This window comes from Canis lupus, chromosome 21, assembly GCF_011100685.1.
Source record: "Canis lupus familiaris isolate Mischka breed German Shepherd chromosome 21, alternate assembly UU_Cfam_GSD_1.0, whole genome shotgun sequence".
In the NCBI taxonomy this organism is placed as follows: domain Eukaryota; kingdom Metazoa; phylum Chordata; class Mammalia; order Carnivora; family Canidae; genus Canis; species Canis lupus.
The window spans coordinates 24,127,546-24,149,385 of record NC_049242.1 but is presented as its reverse complement, the minus strand read 5'-3'; the positions used below and the strand labels follow the sequence as shown (position 1 = coordinate 24,149,385).

At 42.1% G+C, this 21,840-nt stretch overlaps 1 protein-coding gene across 7 annotated transcripts in view; it reads right to left on the bottom strand.

The window, feature by feature from the left end:
* Positions 1–1,605: 1,605 nt before the first annotated feature.
* P4HA3 (prolyl 4-hydroxylase subunit alpha 3) overlaps positions 1,606–21,840 on the bottom strand; it is a 42,645-nt gene continuing 22,410 nt past the window's right edge. For 4 of the 7 annotated variants that reach the window (XM_038568669.1, XM_038568663.1, XM_038568666.1 and 1 more), the window contains 8 exons: positions 19,547–19,710; positions 19,110–19,286; positions 14,344–14,408; positions 12,798–12,957; positions 9,069–9,131; positions 4,633–4,701; positions 3,118–3,214; positions 1,606–2,299 (listed from right to left, as the gene is read on the bottom strand). In XM_038568669.1, coding sequence (XP_038424597.1) covers positions 2,229–2,299; positions 3,118–3,214; positions 4,633–4,701; positions 9,069–9,131; positions 12,798–12,957; positions 14,344–14,408; positions 19,110–19,286; positions 19,547–19,710 — 866 coding nt within the window. In that variant the 3' untranslated portion in view covers positions 1,606–2,228. Of the gene's footprint in view, positions 2,300–3,117; positions 3,215–4,632; positions 4,702–7,644; positions 7,705–9,068; positions 9,132–12,797; positions 12,958–14,343; positions 14,409–19,109; positions 19,287–19,546; positions 19,711–21,840 lie in introns of those variants that run through there. The other 3 variants (XM_038568665.1, XM_038568664.1, XM_038568667.1) reach the window with 3 other exon arrangements.

The following is a 21,840-nucleotide window of genomic DNA, read 5'->3' as shown; positions in this document are numbered from 1 at the left end:
CCCAGTTCTGATCCCTGCAGCTGTAAAGAAGGGGAGCTGTGTTGCTCGTAGACAGTAGCTTTCTGTTTCAGGTCCAGTCCTCTGAAGCCTCAGTATGTGACTGAGGGTAGCAGACCATGCCACCCCCAAATATGCTGCTCTGGCACATTAATTATTTTGAGCTGTAGGCACTTGAAAAACAGCAAATGCAGGGAGCAGCTTTCTCTAAACTCTTATCTGCCTAAAGACAGATCCTCCAAAAGGAAGTCAGTTGTCATAAACCTCCTCCCTAGGAGTTTCTGCAACTGGGAAAGATTGACTCATCACAGGAGAGACGAGAAGTGGACACCACACCCAGACAGATTTTGTCACAAACTATCATACCTCTCATCTATTCTTCTAAGGGCCCATTCATCTTTCCTAAAAATCTCCCCTAAGAGGCCTACATCTCCCCCTCCCTTTTCCCTATTAAGATGCTTAATCCTGAATTCTAAGCCACCTAGGGAAGTTAGTAATTTTTCCCTCAGTGTCTCCCATGTATACATGAGGAATACATGTTCATAAACTTCTGTTTTCCTCTTATTACAGAGGTCTCAGCTAAAAATACAGATGGATAGAGGTAAAATTCCCTCTCCTCTACATGATGAAATTTAGTGATTTAGTAAGAGGATTTCCAGAATCTTGGCACACTCAGCAGAAATACTGAAGATGTGACCAGGTGCTCATTGAGGCCCTATGGGAAGCTGAATATCACATCAGAACCCTTTCCTTAGGGGCCACAAGCTCTGGGAAGCAGAAATCCTGAAGTGCATGGTGCAGGGACAGGGCAGAGGCAACCCAGCATCAACTACCCTGTTCTTAACTGTGTGCCTTCTTTGTAAGCGAGACCCACAGTCCCTCCCCTGTTGAGGAACCTGAGCCAAGTTGCCTGGAATGTGCTCTGCACAAGTGCTCAAACATTACAGTCACTTATCAATACAGCCTTAGCTCATGCTGGTCCTTCTGCTGGGAAATACTTCTCATGAGACTCTACCTATAAAAAATTCTACCAGGCCTCCAAAGCACAGCTCAAAAGATGCCTTTTTATTCATTTAACCAAAAATATTTGCTCAATGCCTGCTTATTTGAACTAGATCTTCTTTTGGGGATACCAAGAGGAAGAAGGAGTGCAGAGTCTAGTGCACACAGCCAGGCAAATAAACAAATATTGAAATTCAGTGCAACGAGGGACTATCATAGAAGCACGTACAAAGTACAGTGAGGCCCTTTAAGCTCTCACCCTGCAGGGATGACAACTGACTACAATTAAATGACTAGAATAATTTCAATTTGATAAACATGTTATTGAAGAAAATAAAAATCAGTTAACATGAAAGAAAATGGCTGGCGGGTTGGATGGTCAGGGAAGAGTTAGTTCTCTAGTGAGGCCAGAGTGCGATGATGGGAAGAGCTTGGCCATGAGGGTAATTTGAGGAAGGAGCAAATGCAAAGACCTGAAGTGGGGACAATGCTAATGGCAATGAGCATAGTGATTTTAGGAATAGAAAGAATGTCATGTGACTGGAAAGTACTGAAAGAGGAATCGTGGGAGGTGAGCCAAGTTGAGATTATAAATACAATTATAAATACAATTTTACATATATATGTTTTTTATTCAATGTTATAATGTAAGAATATTCTTGATTGTGAAAAATGACTTGTAAACATTTTTTAATGGCTGTATTAAAAAAATAATAAAAAAAAGTTTCATCCTGCTTGAAAAAAAAATCATATGAGGTACACTCCTTTTACAGAGATAGTCCCTGCTCAGTCTTCAGGACAAGTCATTGAGGAGAAAGGCAAAAAGCCATGGGAGTTAGGCTACCCCTCGCCTACAGTTATCCTTATTGTCACTTTTGGGTCTCTGTGGTAGTGGCTCAAAGTGGCAAAAACCCCAATGACCAAACCCCAGGGACTGTTGATTATATCCTGTTTCTATCATAGAGTGTCAGCCCCAGAAACTTCTCCCTCTGGCCTTCTTGCTCCTTTCTGTGTATTGCCCATCCATTCTACTCTGATGGTTTGAGGTGAAACAATGTAAAATCTCAGGTGTTCCCTGGTATAGACCACTTCCTTTTACAAGGAACAAGCAATGCTGACAAGGCCCTCTTCCAGAAGGTAGCTCTTCTTTCTCCTCTCCTAGGCTAGCCTTTGGCTTCTGGCTTCTCTGGAAAGCCACAGGACTCTACCAGCTTCTCTCTGCCGACACCTTAGTCTTCAGGCCTTGAGCTACAGGGTCTGCGAAATTCCTGTCCATACTCATGTATCCACTTGTTGGCCACTGGGAGAGAACAGGGAAGAAGAAAACAGTCTCAACAGAGCAGACAGCAGCAACGCTCACCCACAGGATCACGCAAAAGTCACTTACACTCTGTATCCTGGGCAACTCCTTTGCCTCACCCTAGTCTCAGCCCTGCTACAGACTACAAGATGTTGCTATTAGCAAAGATAAATAGCAAAGAAGACTCTGTCCCCTAGAAAGAGTCTCTGATAGGTCCTGTCTACTATAGACTAATCTTTAAACCTTAGGTACTAAGGTCACTCACTCTTCATTCATGTATTTCCTTAAAGTCCACCCTCCCCCTGGTGCAATGAAAAATAAGGGATGGCTTCTCTTGGTAATGTCGATCTCAGCAGGAGCATCTCTCATCTACTTTTTTTGTCTTCAGATCTAAGTGCTTTTGGGCCTAAATATGACATGAATACATCTGCTGCTTATTTATCTATTTGTTTCTTCCTTGTTTGACCATCTCTTCATGGGGAGGCACTAGATGGGACACAGGATGGCTTAATGGTTCTTTCCTTGGCTTAGATGACTGGAACTTATGACCGTTTTCCTCGTCAGCTGCGCTCAGGAATCAAGGCCTATCTGACCAGGTCAATAAGCTTTCACTGACATCTGCTCTGTGAGAGGATCTCTGCCCTTTAAGGCTTCCAATCTGTTGGGGCCAACTAACCTACAATCTGATCATCTCAGTATAAGGTGGCACTATAATGAAGCTTTTGGAATTACAGAGCTATACTATTTTCCATCTACCCCCTGTTTCACTTTCCTCTGAACCCCTCACCCATTCTGATGCTTCAAAAGGCAGGCCTTACCCCACTTATCTCCCACCAGGACAGGACAGCCAGCATGAAGTGTGTCACCATCCCCTTCACCACTCCTATGCAGATTCCACCAAAACAGAGCTGCATTCTAAAAACAAAATGGCCCACCCCAGAGAGAGTCAGCCCAGAATTTCAGTCCTTCGGAAGTACATGACAATGACTAAGGACAAACACATGCACATCGTTAAACATGAAAACCGTCCATGCAGATTGGGGGCAAGGCATGCACAAAATGGTAGAAGTTGCCATTCTCCCATTCATTCATACATGCAGCATTTATTGAGGGCCAATTCTGCTCTCAGAAGCCCACAGTCTTATAGGAGAGACAGACCTAAAAACCGAGCAGGACAAGACAGTGTGGCAAGTGCCAGGAGGAAGGTGAACACGTGCTGTCATTGGATCACCGAGGAGAGGCACTCAGCAAAAACCATAAAGTGGAACAAAAAATTCCTTATACAAGGAAGAACTTAATTCAGATGCTTAACCTTCCTCAGGCACTTACTAATAATACCCCCAGGAAGCAGGCTTTATCATACTCCCCAATTTACCAGCAGGGAAGTTGAGGCTTTGGAGCTGTGAGTAACGCAACTAAGGAACAAACTCGAGACTCAAACCCAAGTGTTTTTTACTTCAAATCCTGGTGTGTCCTTTTTTGCCCTATGCACAGGTTTTTTGTTCCCCCCTATACAATCCCTATAGACTTAGGTTAACCTTGGCTATTAGAAATAGTCAAAGCCTAATGTAATGAAGAGCTTTCTAGGATACACTGACAAGCGTACACATTCCCAAGTCTCAAAGAGACAACAGTCCCCTGAGTACTCAAAGATTCCTGCATTTACTTAGGCAACACTTAAGATCTACCTGGCACTGTGCTAAGTGTTTTATAGGCATGATGTTATTTATATATCTTCATTTCATTCCCAAATTAGGTAAAGGCTGTGAGGGAGCTTTACTGATCTGAAACTAGAGGAGAATGAATCCTTTTACCACATGGCCCTCCTCTGTGCCTCACCTAATCTCATAGCTCTTATTTCAGTATGTTGTCACTGCCTGTTAACTTCTCTGCGAGCTCTTGGAGGACAAGGACTATGAGTTTTCCTCTGTACCCTCAGTGCTTTCAGCCCTGAATGTTTACTGAATGAATGACTAAGGGGACCTGTTGTTCTGGAAGATCCAATGATCACTAAAATAGAGTTCTTACCTTTGAGGAGTTCTATTGTAATAGAGAAGGCAGACATGTAATCATCTACTTGTAATATAAATAGTCATAAATTTAAAATAAATTTTAAATTTAAAATAAAATTTAAAAATAGAGGCACAAGTAACATGTGGTCATCCAAATTAAGGAATTATCTTTGATTTTGAGAAATCACAGAGAGGAATGAAAAGATATTTATTTCATCCCTCCTCCCAGGAATAAGCTTGCAAGCACAGACAGCACGGAAGCTCAGGTATTAGTTCTGCATTCTTATTACCACCATGTGCTGGGACCAGACCTCCACTCACCTTGACCACAGGCACGCTAAAGTTGGCATAGATGAAGGCAGTGGCTCCTCCAGCTTCCACAGAGCTCAGCTACAATGCCAAAGAGCCAGTGTTGAAATAGCCCCTGACTACCCAACTCTACCTTACTTGACATCTGATGTCATTTCTACATAGAATTCTTAACTGTGTTTCCCAGTTTCAAAATACTTATTGAAAGATAACCCCCCAATGTAGGAATTAAGGGAGGCTACTCCCTAGCATATCAGTGTTTGTCTGCAGTGCCATACAAGGACAGCCTTTAGGAAACCCCCTTTCTTTATCCTTCCAGCTAACATCCTTATTGAGGGCTACAATAAGTAGATTCAAAGTTTGAGACCCTCAGGAAGAAATCTAGTTTATATCACAACCCAAGACATATACCCCCAAAATAAAAGTTTCATAAAACATTCTTACTACATGAGATACTCGTTATTTTCCATTTTATTTTATTCTGTTCTAGTTCAGATTTCTTAAATGCTGACCACATCCACTAAATTAATTTCACAGCCCACTAATGGATCATGGCTTACAAAACACTGTTTTTATTACAACTAGTTTTCAAAGTTGGAAGTTGTAGGAACCTCTGATTGCAGCTTTGGCATGTTTCCCAGACCACTCATCCTACTCTAGATAACCTCAGCTTCAGAGTTTCACCACTGGTATATTGTAGAGTTGTAGATGTGTTTTCTTAATATGAAGTTTTTTTATTGTCAAAAAATATATTAAAAAATTTTAAATCCAGGAAAATACAAATATTACTTAATCATCAAGAAAAAAGGCACTGTTTACATACTAACTTACATACTAGTAACTGGCATTTATTTATTCAGCACTCACTATATGCTAGACATCATACTTAATCCTTACAGACACATTATCTCACTTATTCCTCACAACAATCCTATAAGTCAGAATTGTTATTGTTATAATTCATATTTTACAGATGAGGAAACTGAGTCTCAGAGAGATTAAGTACTTTACAAAAGGTCACATCACTCTAGTGACTAAGCCTGATTTGAAATGAGCGACTGCTAACTAGAGTTCCTGCTCACAATCTTTATGCTATACCCTTGAACATTCAGGTTATTTCCAAATATTTACTATTATAAGCAACTCTTAATGAGTAAAATCATTTTTTCATTTTACACAGTTCTCATAAGAATGAGTCTGGACCATTATTGAGTCAAGAGTGTATGCGTACATTGAGTATTTTTGATACAAACTGCTAAATTATTTTCTCACCAACAGTGCAACATGACAGTGCCAGTCTTACCTCACCCTGTGTATCAGAGCATTTGTGGATCTCACCACATTCACCTATGTGGATCTCACCACATTCACTTATTAGGAGTTAGGACATTGGCACTTGTTAGAAGAAACAGAATTGACATGATGATTCAGAACCTAGAAATGGCGGTGGTGACTTTTTGGCATTTCTTGGCTCCCCCTGTAGCCCCTTGGGAAAGTCAATGAGAGCAACAATTTGCTCCTGTGTTCAAGTAACTAACAGGATAATTCTGTTCTAAACCCTGTTGTCAGCAGCTATGGGTATAAGAAAGATATACAGGGAGAACCTGCACTTTCCTGTGTTCCTTTACCTGTGGTTTTGGAGTATGGGGAGAAGGAATGACTTAACAAACAAATTGAAAGGAGAATATGACCTGTGTGTTCTGAAGATCCTGAGTAGGACTGTAAGATGAGTGGAGTGGAAGTAAACATTCTACTGTTTTGTACTGGGACTGATCTTATCTCCAGGTGGAACAAAAAATTACTAATTTGATTTCAGCTCAGTCCTCTACATATCTTATAGACTATTTTTTCCCTACAATATTACTCTCAGATTCTCCATAAACCTTAATGTTTGTTATTAGAAACATTTATAACCGTTTTTACCCCAACCTGAAGATGAAAGAATTGGGATAACCTAGCACTTACTAGGTACCACGATGCCAGTGCCCCTTTAAGAGGTCCTATACCTGCTTGTGGGATGCAGTGATTGAAACCTATTGGATAAAACTTTACAAAGTGACATCCCCTTACATTATCTTATCAGATCCTCCTGACAACCCTATGAGGAGGCACAGGACAAGAAAACAAGTTCAAGAATTGATGTGATTTGTGCTGAGGCCACATATTAAGTGGCAGAACTGGAATTAGGCCAACTAACTTTAAGTGCATCCCATTCCACTGTCACAAATGCTTATAACTTAAATGTACATGCACACATGTGTATATACTCACCCCTCTCTACACTTACTCACTCACACTTACTTACATACACACACTTGCATTCTGCCATTTAAAATTGCAGGGCTCTTGTATCCACGCTACCCTTATCATAGTAACTGGGCCTCGGTAACCAGGGAACCAGCGGTAGGAGATATTAGGAAGGTACAGAACAGAGAGACACTGGCCCTCAGATGTCCTATTCTTTGGTTGATACCAATATTCTTCACTGCCTGTGACTTCCCATGCCATCTCGAGTCATCAACCAGAGATGCAACCAGATGCTGATGTAAAACATGCTCCCTGCCTGAAGAGCTGACATGCCTCTATGGCTGATCAGAACACTCAGAATGACCACTAGAGGCCAGACTCTGGAAGTGGGAGCCTTCTGGTTTTGCAGGAAATATAAAACCATGTGAAGAACTACGATGGAATCACCAACATTACAGATCATAAAGTGTGGTCTCTGGGGATGCCTGGGAGGCTCAGTTGATTAAGCAACTGCCTTTGGCTCAGGTCATGATCCCAGGTCCTAGGATGGAGCCCTGCATAGGACTCCCTGCTTAGTGGGGAGCCTGCTTCTCCCTCTCCTGCTTCCCCTGCTTGTGCTCTCTCGATCTCTCTCTCTGTCAAATGAATAAATAAAATCTTTTGTAAAAAATGTGGTCTCTATGGGATCCCTGGGTGGCGCAGCGGTTTGGCGCCTGCCTTTGGCCCAGGGCGTGATCCTGGAGACCCGGGATCGAATCCCACATCGGGCTTCCGGTGCATGGAGCCTGCTTCTCCCTCTGCCTATGTCTCTGCCTCTCTCTCTCTCTCACTGTGTGCCTATCATAAATAAATAAAAATTTTTAAAAAAAATTAAAAAAAAATGTGGTCTCTGGTTGTCTTTTCTTGGCTACACTGTGGAGACAACACAGCAGTGAGAAAAGAGGGAATGCTGGAGGGGGCAGAGGGTGGGTGGGTGGTGTGCTATTCTAATGAGCCTGAAACCAGCACTTCAACTTTGGATGTTATGTAGAGCTCTTCTATTAACATGTTTATCCCTTCAGTTAACAGTAATACTCCTCTTACAATTTAAGTGACAGATGACTGAAATATGACTGGTCCATAGAGAATGAAGTAAACCCACATGATCTGCAGGGAAGGGGTTAGGTGAGATAATAGCCACTAGGTTCAGGGCACCTGGGTGGCTCAGTCTGTTAAGCATCTACCTTCTGCCTGGGTTGTGATCCCAGGATCCTGGGATAGAGCCCCATGTGGGCTTTCTGCTCAGTGGGGAGTCTGCTTCTCCCTCCCTCTGCTACTCCCCCTGCTTATGCTTGCTCTCTCTCTCTGTCGAATAAATAAAAAATCTTTTAAAAAAATAGCTACTAGGTTCAATTCCTAGAGTCAGGTCAGAAATTAGGAGAGGAAGCCAATTTATTTAAGGGGGTATCATGCAGATTTTCCAGCAGATTATATGGGAAGATAGGAAAGAGAGTTTTCATGACATATAAGACAGCAACATTGGGGTAGCCCCGGTGGCACAGCGGTTTAGCGCCGCCTGCAGCCCAGGGCGTGATCCTGGATACCCTGGATCGAGTCCCATGTCAGGCTCTCTGCATGGAGCCTGCTTCTCCCTCTGCCTGTGTCTCTGCCTCTCTCTCTCTGTCTCTATGAATAACTAAATAAAATCTTAAAAAAAAAAAAAAAGACAGCAACATTTACTGAATTTCTCAGTAGACCTCTCTATTCTCTCCTGTAATCTTAGCTGTCTCATTTCTCTTTCCTCTTTCCCCTCATGGCTCCACAACCTTGTCTATGGGTCCGTGCTTTCCAACACTAACTAGTCAATGGGGCCTCAAAGAGAGACTCTCTCCCATCCTCTTCCTGTGTAGGTCAGGTCCCAGGTTTCTCCTACTTCCCATCCTAATCACTGCCTATGATAACATATTTAAGTCTATGTGCTGGAAGCTCTCTGTGGGCAAAAGAGAACTCTTGACTCTTATTTCTTTATCTCCTATAGTGCCTAAAAAAGATGCTGTCTGAAAGTCACAAAAGTCTCAGATTTTTGAGCTGTATCAGATAAAATCAGTGTCTGATATTGCTTTGAAAACCATAAAATAAAAGCATAAAATAAAATACTGCTTTTATTAAATCATTAAATAATGTCATTAAATAAGCCCTGGTCCTTCCAAAGCAAGACTCACATAGATCATAAATGTTGCAACTCGGTTCCCAGACTTCATTCTATACAGTGGGCTGGTTGGTGACTGAAACAAAAATAGAACATATCATTATTTTATGCATATGGCACCAAAGTGACAGTCAGGATTCCAACATAATATAGGGAAAAAAATAGGCATGTTGCAGATGGGATATAGCCCTGAGCCATACCTAGTTGGGTGTCTACCCTTGCTGACAGGTACTCAGTTATTTTTTTTTCTTTTACTAATTTATTAGATACTCATTTAAGTGAACTGTATACAGTTGATCCTTGAGCAATATGAGTTTGAACTGTGCAGGTCCACTAGTATGCAGATTTTTTTCAATAAGTACTGTAAATGTGTTTTCCTTATAATTTTCTTAATAACTTTTTCCTCAAAAAAAATAATAACTTTTTCCTCTAGCTTTATTGTAAAATTACAGTATATAAAACATATATCAAACAAAATATGTTAATCAACTTTATGTTATTGGTAAGGCTTCTAGTCAACAGTAGGCTATCAGTAGTTAAGATTTTGGGGAGTCAAAAGTTATATACAGATTCTTGACTGTGTAAGGGGTTGGCCCGTGTTCAAGAGTCAACTTACTAATCAAACAATTGCTTGTCAGTAGTGAAAGTACTATCTATATGAAGTTAATTTCAGGTTCAGTGAAATAAAGAAATTAGTAGATACACTATTATAGATAATTATTCTATAGGAACACCAAGTCATAAGACTGGAGTTCCCAATTACTTGCTAAAGAGACCTACCTTTGTCACAGAACATTTTAACTGAGACATAATTTTCATATCATAAAACTCACCCACTGTAAGAGTATTTTTCAGTGAGTTTTAGTAAATTTTAACAGTTGTGCAGCGCTCCCACAATCCAATTTTAGAACACTTGCCTCAGCTTAAAAAGTTTCCTCATGTCAGTCTGTGGTCAGTTGCTATCCTACCCTCAACCCTGGACAACCACTGATGTGCTTCCTGTCTCTATAGTCTTGCCTTTTCTAGAAGTTTCATATAAACAGAATCATAAAATATGTAGTCTTTTTTTGTTTGGCTTCTCTGACTTAGCATAGAGTTGTAATGGTTCATCTGTATTGCTGGATGTATTAATAGTAGTTCATTCCTTTTTATTGCTGAGTAGTATTCCATTGTGTAGATAAAGAAAATTTTGTTTATCCATTCACCTATTGATGAGCACTTGGGTTGTTTATAATTCTTAGCTATTACCAATAAATCTGTTATAAGTGTTTATATGGATATATATTTCTTTTTCTCTTGGGTAAAATACTTAGGAGTGAAATGGCTGCATCATATGTAGGTGTATATTTAACTTTTTAAGAACCTTCCAAACAGGAGCCCCTAGGTGGCTCAGTTGGTTAAGCTTCTGCCTTTGGCTCAGGTCCTGATCTCAGGGTCCTGGGACTGAGCCTGTCAGGCTCCCTGCTCAGTGGGGAGTCTGCTTCTCCCTTTCCCTCTGCAACTCCACCCCACTCATGCTCTCTCTCTCTCAGATGAATAAAATCTTAAAAAAAAAAAAGAAACTGCCAAGTTATTTTCCAAAGTGGCTGTACCATTTCACATTCTCAATTAGCAATGCCTGAAAGTTTGGGTTCTTCTACATCTCCATCAACACTTGATATGATCTTTTTTATTTTAGCCACTGTAATAGAAATATGGTACTATCTCGTGGTTTTAATTTCTGTTTCCCTAATGACATTGAGCATGTTTTCATGTGCTTATTACCCATTCATTTATCTTATTTGGTGAAGTACCCATTTAAATAATATATTTCATTCTTTTTTTTAATATTTTTAAAAAGATTTTATTTATTCATGAGAGACACAGAAAGAGAGGCAGAGACATAGGCAGAGGGAGAAGCAGGCTTCCTGTGAGGAGCCTGATGTGGGACTCAATTCCAGGGCTTGGGATCACTTAAGCCAAAGGCAGATGCTCAACCACTGAGCCACCCAGGTGCCCCTATTTCATTATTCAAAATAGTAATTCAAATAAACTCATTTTTAAAAATTGAGTTATGGGGTGCCTGGCTGGCTCAGTAGATAAGGCACACAATGCTTGATCTCGAGCTTGTGAAATCAAGCCACACATTGGGCGTAGAGCCTACTTGATTGATAGATAGATAGATCTATAGATAAAAAATATTTTTTTAAAAAAAGATTTTATCTATTTATGTGAGAGAGAGAGCTCAAGCAGGGGGAGGGGCAAAGGGAGAGGGACAAGCAGACTCCCTGCTAAGTGCAGAGCCAACTACCCAGGCTCAATCCTAGAACTCTGAGATCACTACTTGAGCTGAAGTCAGACATTTAACCAACTGAGCCACCCAGGGGCCCCTGAGTTGTCTTATTATTGAATAAAAAGTTTTTTTATATATTTTGAATACAAGTCCTTGGTCAGATACAGGATTTGCAAATGTTCTCCTAGTAAGTGGCTTGTCTTCATTTTCTAATGGTGTTTTTGAAAGGCAAATGATTTTAATTTTGATGAAATCCAATTTTATCATTTTTATTTTATGGATTGTGCTGTGTTAATTTTTGTATATGATGTGAGGTAAGGGTCTAAAGTTGTTGTTTTGCAAGTAGATATACAATTGTCCCACCACTGTTTGTTGAAAAGAGTATCTTTTCCTAATTGAATTTCCTTGGTACCTTTGTCAAAAATCAAATGACCGTAATAAATGTGTGAGTTTATTTCTGGACTTTGTTCTGTTCCACTGACCTATGTGTCTATCCTTCTATCAAGACCACACAGCTCTGATTACTGTAGCTCTATATTACATTTTGATATCAAGTAGTGTGTATCCTCCAACTTTGTTCTTTTTCAAAATTTTGGCTGTCCTGAGTCTTTGTATTTCTGTATATATTTTAGGATCAGCTTATTAATTTCTTTTCTTTTTAAGATTTTATTTATTTATTCACGATAGACATAAAGAGAGAGAGAGGTAGAGACACAGGCAGAGGGAGAAGCAGGCTCCATGCCGGGAGCCCGACGCGGGACTCGATCCCGGGACTACTAAGATCGCACCCTGGGCTAAAGGCAGGCGCTAAACCACTGAGCCACCCAGGGATCCCCCAGCTTATTAATTTCTATAAAAATAAGCTTCTTATAATTTTGATAAAGTTGGGTTGGATCTATAGATCAACTCTGGGGAAATCTTTTATCCTCAAATATTATTTGCTAAGGAATGCCTGGATGGCTCAGCAGTTGAGTGTCTGCCTTCAGCTCAGGGCATGATCCTGGGTCCCAGGATCAAGTCCCATATCAGGATACCTGTGTGGAGCCTGCTTCTCCCTCTACCTGTGTCTCTGCCTCTCTCTGTGTGTCTCTCATGAATAAATAAATGAAATCTAAAAAAAAAAAAATTTGCTGAATACACATCAGCAAAGATGGGCAGTTTAGATCATGAGAAAAGGAAAATGACAATCTTCACTGAGAAATCCCAGAGAGAAATGAGACAGAAGACACCATGACAGGCCACATTCTTCTCCCCACTAGCAAATTTTGGAAAGGGGAATGGTGGCCCAAAAAGAAATGAGTCAGCAGCACTCAGCTTGAAACCAAGGCTTTCAGACCTTCCTGGAACAAGAGGCTTCGTTCTAAGATTTCACTTGGTATTCCCTGAGAGCATTATAAAGGCTCTGCCTCAGAGAAATAAATAATACCTGGTTCCCTAACCCAGGAGATTGATCATTGACCCTGTAGTTACCGTAGCATGGTCAAAGTGAGGCTCATAGTGACCACCAATTCCATAATTCACCACCTGGAGATACTCTGCGTAGGGCGGCTGGACATCAAGGCCTGTAAGAGCACCAATGCGGTGGTCAAGGGTCACCAGCAGAGGGTCAACCGTGTCCTTCAGCCAGGCACTAAAACACACCACAAGTTGTAGCATCAATGATCTGATGCCAGTATGACTGTGTCTAAATGGATGAGTTGTATCAATTGCTGGAAGGAAGGAAGGAAGGAAGGAAGGAAGGAAGGAAGGAAGGAAGGAAGGAAGGAAGGAAGGAAGGAAGGAAGCCTAAAGACACAGCATAAGCAGACACAGAGGTGTAACAATACACAGTATGTACACATGTGGGAGCATTTGGTCTATGAAAGAAGTGATGGGAGACAAGGCTGGAGAAGTAAGTTCAGGACACGCTATAAAAACCCAAGGATGCCGTGGTCATAAAACTGATCTTTGTGGGTGGTAAATAGTCAGTGAAGGTTGGTGGGCAGGAAGGTGATTTGGTGACTAAGTTCACTGGAGACCTTTAAAGGACAAGCTCCAGTGAAGTTGTGAAGACAGAACCAAAATTTGAAGGGGTGCAGAGTTATGGCAGGGAAAAAAGAGGCAGTGAGGGGCTCAAATTCTTTACCTGAAAAGTAAAGAGAATACACCTACTCCCTTAAAAGCAATGAATCTAAGTAGAAGATCAAATTTTCTCTTTGACACTACAATGTCAGAAAGGTTAGAAAAGCAATGAAGTAAGGCCATATAGACCTTCCGAAGTTTAGAGAATAGTTCCTAGTATGAAAGGTCCCTAAATATACCAGACCAAAGAAGTTAAGCCAAATGATTCCAAATCAAAGCTTTCACTATTCACTTTACTTCCCAGACAACAAACTATCCACTCATCTGAGTTCTGGCCTCTCCCCAAGGTTGTCACTGTCTCCCATGGCTCCGATGGGGATCATCCTCTTACTGATCATAAGTCCTGTCTTTACAGTACAAATCAAGGGCTGCAGGTGGGTGAGGGCAGGGGTTGAGGGGAGAGGAGAAAGCTGGGCTCTCTCAGCTGAATCTGCCTCTCTAGAAGCCATCAGGTCCAGAGATTCTGGCCACCACCCTTCTTGCCTGAATGTTGGCAAGTCATGCTTTGAATATGAGTCAGGAGACAGGAATGGAACCTCATAAAGTCAAACTCCAAATGGGAACAGGACTGAATTCTCTGGAAAAGCAATCCTGGTTAGGAGGACATCTACACACTTATTTTCTGGTTTCCAGCATAGAAACTTTGTCAAGTCTTTCCCTAAGGGCCTCCTAGTAAGTCCTGAGAGCCTGTAACAACCTGTGAAAGGCCCTTGGGTAAGAGGAGTAGAAATTTCTCCCTCTCAGCAAGAATGTAGGGATATAAACATGAACTAAGGGTTCACTAGCAGCATTTCTGGGTGGCCGTTGCTGATCATCCGTCAGTCAGCTATACCACCTGCCCAAGGGTGGGCAGCAAGTATGACCGGAGTCCCTGGCAAGGAAGGACCCCTCTTACCTTTTGCTGATGCGATACTCCACTGGCAACTGCTTCTCCCCTGATGCCACCACAGATCTCTGTAGCTGATATGGTAGATGTAAGAGAAAATACAAGTTATGATGTGAAGGGAAGGACTCTGTTTTCATAGACATGCCCCTCTCTTCAATGTAAACCTAACAATTGCCAGTTCCTCCCTAATTTAAAATATTTTGCACATGCTACTAATTTAGTGACAGCCCTCGATCTCAAAAACAAAATATAAGTGACCAAAAAATCTGAGTTCAAAATAACCTTTAGGGTCATGTCTGGTAGACAGTAAGCACTCAATAAAAGTTTGTTGAACTGAAATAGAGTGATACCCTTTTGCCTCTGAGATTGTGAATACTGTCAGAATAAGGGTTGTTTCTCACTATCTTTGTATCCTAGTGGCACAGGATCTGGCCTGTGGGAAGCACTTAGTGTTTGTCATATTAAATGAACACCTCCAATGAGGAAACTCTATCCTCAGAGGTAGCCTGCTCCCCTAAACAATTCCAACAAAGCCCTTTTTTTTTTTTTTTTTTTTTAGATTTTATTTATTCATTAATGAGAGACACAGAGAGAGAGCGAGCATGAGCGGCAGAGGGAGAAGCAGGCTCCATGCAGGGAGCCCGACGTGGGACTCAATCCTGGGTCTCCAGGATCAGGCCCTGGGCTGAAGGCGGCGCTAAACCGCTGTGCCACCTGGGCTGCCCAACAAAGCCCTTCCTTACAAAAAATCAAAATCTGTTTTGCTGCAGCCGCCTTGATTATGTGGGGGGAGGGGGGGAAACCCCAAACAGGCTCAAGGTCACTAATTTAACTAAATGTTTCTATTTTGTTCTGAATGTCTAGATATAAATTTTAAGTTATTTTTAAATAAAGTGGCTTCCAACTGCAAAAGCACTGTACTGGGGATGGAAAGAGAAGGATTTACAAAAGGATGTGTCTACTTCTGCATCTGTCAGAATGTCCGCTCTATGAGGGCCAGTCTTTTGTCAGTGCTGTGTCCCTAGAGTCCAGAGAAGGCTTAGCAGGGAGTAGGTAGGTGGTCAATACTGGTGAAAGGAACGAATGAATGAATGAATGAACCAGAGTCCTATGCTTAATGACCCAGCCCTGGCATTTCACATGCAGTCAGAGCAGAGCACGGAGCAATGAACTACACAAATTCTCTTTCTTGGAGGCTTCTATAGTATTATCATTCCTGCTACTAAACCAGGTAGACAACTTTGGAAATTTCCGTCTCTGTTTCCTTGAACCCATTTCCCCAGCTATAAAATGGGGCATGTGAGCAATACCTTCTTGGGAGTTCCTTTCAGCCTATCCTGAAATTAGTGACTGAAAATGCCTCTCTCTAGTCCTTCACCCAGCATCCTCCCCTGAGCCCCTTCTAGAGTAGAGAGGAGAGACTCTTAGAGGAGTTGCTGCCTTATGCCTTCTGGGGTAACATCAAATCCTAGGGAATCTCCATTCCAGTCCCTTCCCCATTAAGGAACCACCTTGCATTTAATTCCTTTAACAATTATTTGTTGTACACCAGCAAGTCATTCGCTTTTGGAGACAAATATTTATTGGCTGTTCTCTGTGCTGAGCACCATACTAGGGACTGGAAATTCAACATACGGAGCAGATATAAGTCCTGCAATGGGACCATCATGGACAAGCACAGGGCACTAAGAAAATATTAAGAAGGAGCATCTAGTCCCTTATGAGGGACAGGAAGGCTTCTCAGGATACCCAAGAGACAACTGGAATCATACAGGTGAAAAGAGGCCAAGGAGAGAGTGATTAGGCAGAGAGAAGGGTGTACACAGAGGGAAGAGTATCCACAGAGGTCAGGGGGAGCATGTCCCGTTCATGCAGATGCAAGTTATTTAGCGTGGCTGGGGTGTCAAGTGCAGGGGCACACACTGTGGAGGGGCCAGCAGCAGGCCAAGGAGCTTCATAACATTAAAGTGACCCATTAAAGAGTTTAAACAAGGGCTTGATGTGGTCAGATGCAATCTTTTAACAGTTACTCTGGCAATAATGGGTATAATACAGGGCTAGGCATTTCAAGAAGCATGGCATATGATCCCTCCTAGATTATAGTCTAATTGAGGAGACAGGATGCTAACCCTTGAACCAGCTAGTGATACTAGACAACACAAAAATCGCAGAATAAATGAAAAAAATTAAGTACCAGACAACTGGTGACAAAAGCTTTCAGAAAATGAGTTCAAATAAGAGAGAGGTTATTATACGTGGCTCCAAAAAGTGCTCTGAAAAAAAATGTTCCTACTGAAAGAACCCATGAAAGTGGCCCAAAGTGATAGGGCTAGTAGGCAAAGGGAGGCATGTGGCTTCAACGGAGTCTTCAAGAATGGGTAGGATGTGGATAGAGGGAGAAGTGGCAACAGGGCAGTGTTTGTGAATGGGAAGCTGATGAATTAAATTCGAGCCTCAGGAGAGGCTTCAGTGGCTTGTTTGAATTTAGGTTCCATGCAGCAGCCCCACCCTAAAAGCTGAGGCTTATTCCTGGCAGAGCTGAAGACCAGACAGGGATCAGCGTCTCTACATCAGCTTCTGGAAGAGAGAGAGTGGCAAAGTCTTTGCATGCCAAGTAGATGACCTGGCCGTGAAGGACTGCCGGGTGGGCTCCCTGTCCTGCTACCACGACAACAGAGTTGTTCTAAGGAAAAAGTAGTTGTTGGCCAAATATTATCACTGGCTCACTGAGACGCCAAAGCTATTGAAGATACTTTGTCCAACTGACCAGTGGAGCTTAATGCTCTCAAAAATTGCACAAAGAGGGGCAGCCCTGGTGACTCAGCGGTTTAGCGCCACCTTCAGTCCAGGGCGTGATCCTGGGGTCCGGGGATGGAGTCCCACATCAGGTTCCCTGCAAGGAGCCTGCTTTTCCCTCTGCCTGTGTCTCTGCCTCTCTCTCTCTCTGTGTCTCTCATGAGTAAATAAAGAAAATCTTAAAAAAAAAAAAATGCACAAAGATTCCAGACTTCATTGGAGGGGTTTCTGGATGAGATGATTATTGCTTCTCTAATCCCTCCAATCCATGTGTGCTGTCAGAATCTTCCTTAAAACTTACAGGCCTGATAATGCCAATCTCCTGTTTAAACTGTCCAAGAGCTCTCCCCCTGTGGGATAAAATCCAAGCTCCCCAGCATGGTATTTATAGCACTTCCTGATGGTGTCTCACATCTAACCTCATCTCCGATCACTTCCCACCCCATCACTTGCACACTTGAACCACCAAGCCTCCACCCCATATGTGGAGCCATTACACATATTGTTTTATCTTCCTGCAATACCCTTTGGCACCTTGTTGCTCTGATGAATTTCATATCCACAGGGAAGCCACTTCTGTTTTTCCCTCCCATCTGCTCTTCACCCATCTGCCTTTTCTCCCTCACAGGAAGGTTCACTTTTTGATGCCACCACAGCACGGCTCCCTGCACACACCTCTATTACAGTGTTGCCCATCACAATGTAGTGCAAATGTCTGTTTTCCCCCATTATGCTATGAGCTCCTAAAGGGAAAGGGCCAATAGTAAATCTCTGTGAATGTCCCACCCCTGGTACAATGTCTGGCCCACAGCAGGCTCTGTTCTGTTGAAAGTGACCAAATCATGGTGTGGATGAGCAGCATACCATCAAGGTCATGATGACATAAGTAATTCTGAGACAGCCATTTAAAGAGGCAATGTGCTTATCACAAAGAGGTAAACTGTGTTATTTTTCTAAATAGTTGCCACACTTCCTGGGGGAGGATAAATGTCCTCTCCCATTGGCATCACAACTGGAAGCCCCTTCCCAGCAGAAGGATTAGACACACTCTTCCCGTTGACTGCGGTGATGGCCTCATGCTTTGCCTTAGCCAATGAAACAGGGACAGGAGCAGAAGCTTTAAGAGCCAACTCGTAGTTTGCCATCTCTGTCTACAGGACTGGAAATGTCCCAAACGTAGGCAGCTTTGTCAGGCTGGTTCTCAAAATGAAGACAGTTCTGCCTCACAGCTGCAGCCAGCCTAAGGCAGACACTGATGTAAGTAAGAAACAAATCTTTGTTGTAGCTGTGTCTGAGATTTGGGGGCTATTTGTTGCTGGACATAATTTAGCCTAAGTTAGCTAATACAAGAGGGCAGACTAACAGAGCACCCATCAATGTACCAATAAGTTCCAGGTCCGGCTCTAGCTACATATGTGACCTTCATCAAGTCTCTTCCCCTCTCTGGGCTTCAGTTTCCTCTTTAACAAAATTATCTAGTTAAAGTAGATAATCTTTCCGCTCTGAAATTCTGTAAATCTGCACTAGGAAATCACTCCTAGTCCATTTTTTCCACCCTTTAAAAACAATTTTTTTCTACCCATCATGTGGAATGATTGACATTGCAGGGGAGGGGGCTTTTTTATGTTTTTTAGGTTAAATTTACATATATGATATGCGCAGATCTCAAGTGTACCACTTGCTGAATTTTAACAAGTGCACACAGCAGTGTACTCCATGTCCCTAACAAGATATGGAGAGCACATTTTCAACACCCCAGAAAAATGCCTTTGTCGCCTTCCCCAGCGAATCCCCTCCTTCCAGAAGCAACGACTACTGTGATTTTTTTCACCATTTATTTGTTTGATGGAACAGTTGGCATTTTGAATTCCTGGCCTGCTAAAGTGTGTAGTTGTTCAGGCTGCCTGTTCTCACATTCCTGAACCCCAGGCATGTGATGACACAAACAGAAGTTCTTGGCAGGCTTTAGGGACACTCACCCACGGTTCTGCAAGCCCTCTAATTTTCTGAGCCTCCACGTCATTGACAAAGTCATGGTAGAGAACAACATAGGGTTCCAGGTGGATGACCTCCTTCCGGACGGGCTGGAGCAGCAGGTAGGGGCTTGAATTTGTCTCATAGGAGCAGTAAAGGCTAGGGATCTGGTAGTGAGTAGGCTGGAAGGAAAGCCTAGAATCAGCATAAGAGGTGAATGGTCGAGCAGAAGCCAATGTAGGGAATTACGGCACAAAAAAAAAAAAACAAAAAACTGGCATGCAGGAGATTCAGAATGTGGTCACTCTGATACTATCCAAATAAGCTGTTTTGTTTTGTTTTTTTTTTCTAATGCATCAGCCTTTCCCCCCTCACATCATTCCAATTCTACCTTCTGTTTCTCTAGCTTGTTCCCCCTTTCTCTTTCCCTGAGGAATCCTACCTGGGATCCCAGAGTCTGACATAACCCCTCATAGGTGTCTCTGGTCTGCAGGTGGGGTACGTTGGGCCTCTGGATGACAGCCTCAGCTACCACCTGATTGGGGCTTTCAGCCAAAAGCTTTTCATATTTCAACACATTTCTGGCCATCCTCTTATTATCTGGACCTAGAAGAAATCAGAGCAGGGATAATACAGATTAACAAGCAATGGTTTCAGGGAGGGCTGCCAAGGTTTCCTAAAGCTTCCCTGTCACACATGACCAGCAACTGGACACCCTGAAAAGCTCCTGTGTCCATGCACCGGAGGATATAAGGCCCTCACTCTCAGAAAAGCACCTGGTATTAAAAAAAGATTGAGTTAGGCCCAGTAGATCTGAGGGTACAAAGGACTTTGGGAAGGAAAGTGGTATTTAACACTATTAGAACAGGGATCATGGGGATCCCTGGGTGGCTCAATGATTTAGCACTTGCCTTTGGCCTAGGGTGTGATCCTGAAGTCCCAGGATCAACCTCTGCCTATGCCTCTGCCTCTCTCTCTCTCTGTGTGTCTCTCATGAATAAAGAAATAAATAAAATCTTAAAAAAACAAAACAAAACAAAACAAACAAACAAGGGATCGTAACGATGGCAGTAGGAAAGTATGATGGTAAGTTTTACATAATGGGAAAAAAGCTTTACTCATTCCTTCCTTCATTCATTCACTCATTCATTTACCCATTCAAAAAATCTTCAGTGAACATCTACCATGTACTGGATACTGTGCTAGAGGCTAATCTCTCAGAGTCTAGAGCCTAATAGAGAAAAGCGACATTAAATAACTACTCACAATGAAACCCAAAAATGCCATGAAAAAGAAAAGCAGGCAGACCCAATCTATTCTTCCCTGGAGCAGTGAAAGCTAATCCATTCCCAAATCTAATAGAGCCTTCAAAATTCCTAACTGGCCTACATACAGAACAGAGCAGTATGAGACAAATTGGTTCTAGATTTTGTTTCTAGCTTGGGTTCCCATAGGGGTCTGATGTCTTATTTGTGCCCACCAACTGGTGCCCACTTTGGCTGTTGGACGCCCATGGGCTGGCAGCTACCCATGGCCTGCTAGTCTCTGTGCATGATTTTCAGTGCCTCTCAGGACGTGCTGAATTGTTCTAATGCTCCCAATGCATCTTTCTCTAAGAAGCTCAGTGTGCTTCTAACTACCACCACGACCACTCTGGCGAAAGATAGGACATAAGTTACCCTTTTTTTTTTAACAAGAGGAGAAATGAAGTTTGGGAGAATGGAAATGATGAGCCCAAAACCCCAGTGAAAAGACTGCAAAGCCAGAAATATAACTGGTAATCTCAATTTGCTGTGTCCTACTTCTCCACCTAGAACTGCATAGTTTGAGTTCTCTGGGATGGGCAGATTTTAACAGAGCAAGCATAAAAAATAAAGAAGAGTTGGGTTATCATTTTGCCCGGAGTAATTGCCCGCATGTTTCCAGACCATATAGCTACTTCTGTATGCTGCTTGCCCAACTATCAGAATGGAATAATGTTATTAAATAGATTCATTAAAAAAGCAATCAGATGTAGTGAAACGACAGGACACCTGCACCCCAATGTTCATAGCAGCAATGTCCACAATAGCCAAACTGTGAAAGGAGCCATGATATCCTTTGACAGATGAATGGATAAAGAAGATGTGGTATATATATACACAAAGGAATATTACTTAGCCATCAAAAAGGACAAATACCCACCACTTGCTTCGCCGTGGATGGGACTGGAGGGTATTATGCTGAGTGAAATAAGTCAATCAGAGAAGGGCAATCATCATATGGTTATACTCATATATGGAATATGAGAAATAGAAGAACCATAATGGAAAGGAGGGAAACTGGGTGGGGAAAAATTAGAGAGGAAGACAAACCATGAGAAACTCCTGACTCTGGGAAACAAACAAACGGTTGCAGAAGAGGAGGAGGGTGGGTGGGGGGATGGGGTAACTGGGTGATGGGCATTAAGGCGGGCACTTGGGATGAGCACTGGGTTGTTATACTATATGTTGGCAAATTGAATTTAAATTTTAAAAAAGCAAGCAATACATACAATTATAAAGTCATGTGAAATACTTTATAAATATTAAAATATAATAGTGATTATTTATTTACTTTAGTATCTCAATATCTTATTAAAGGAAAATCTGGGAAGCCAGCTTCCACCAAAATTTTAAGTAAAAATATCCAAGTAAAGAGCTAAGCTTGGAAGTCTCCCTCCCATTGAATTCTGGTGACGCACTGTGTGAGGAGGGT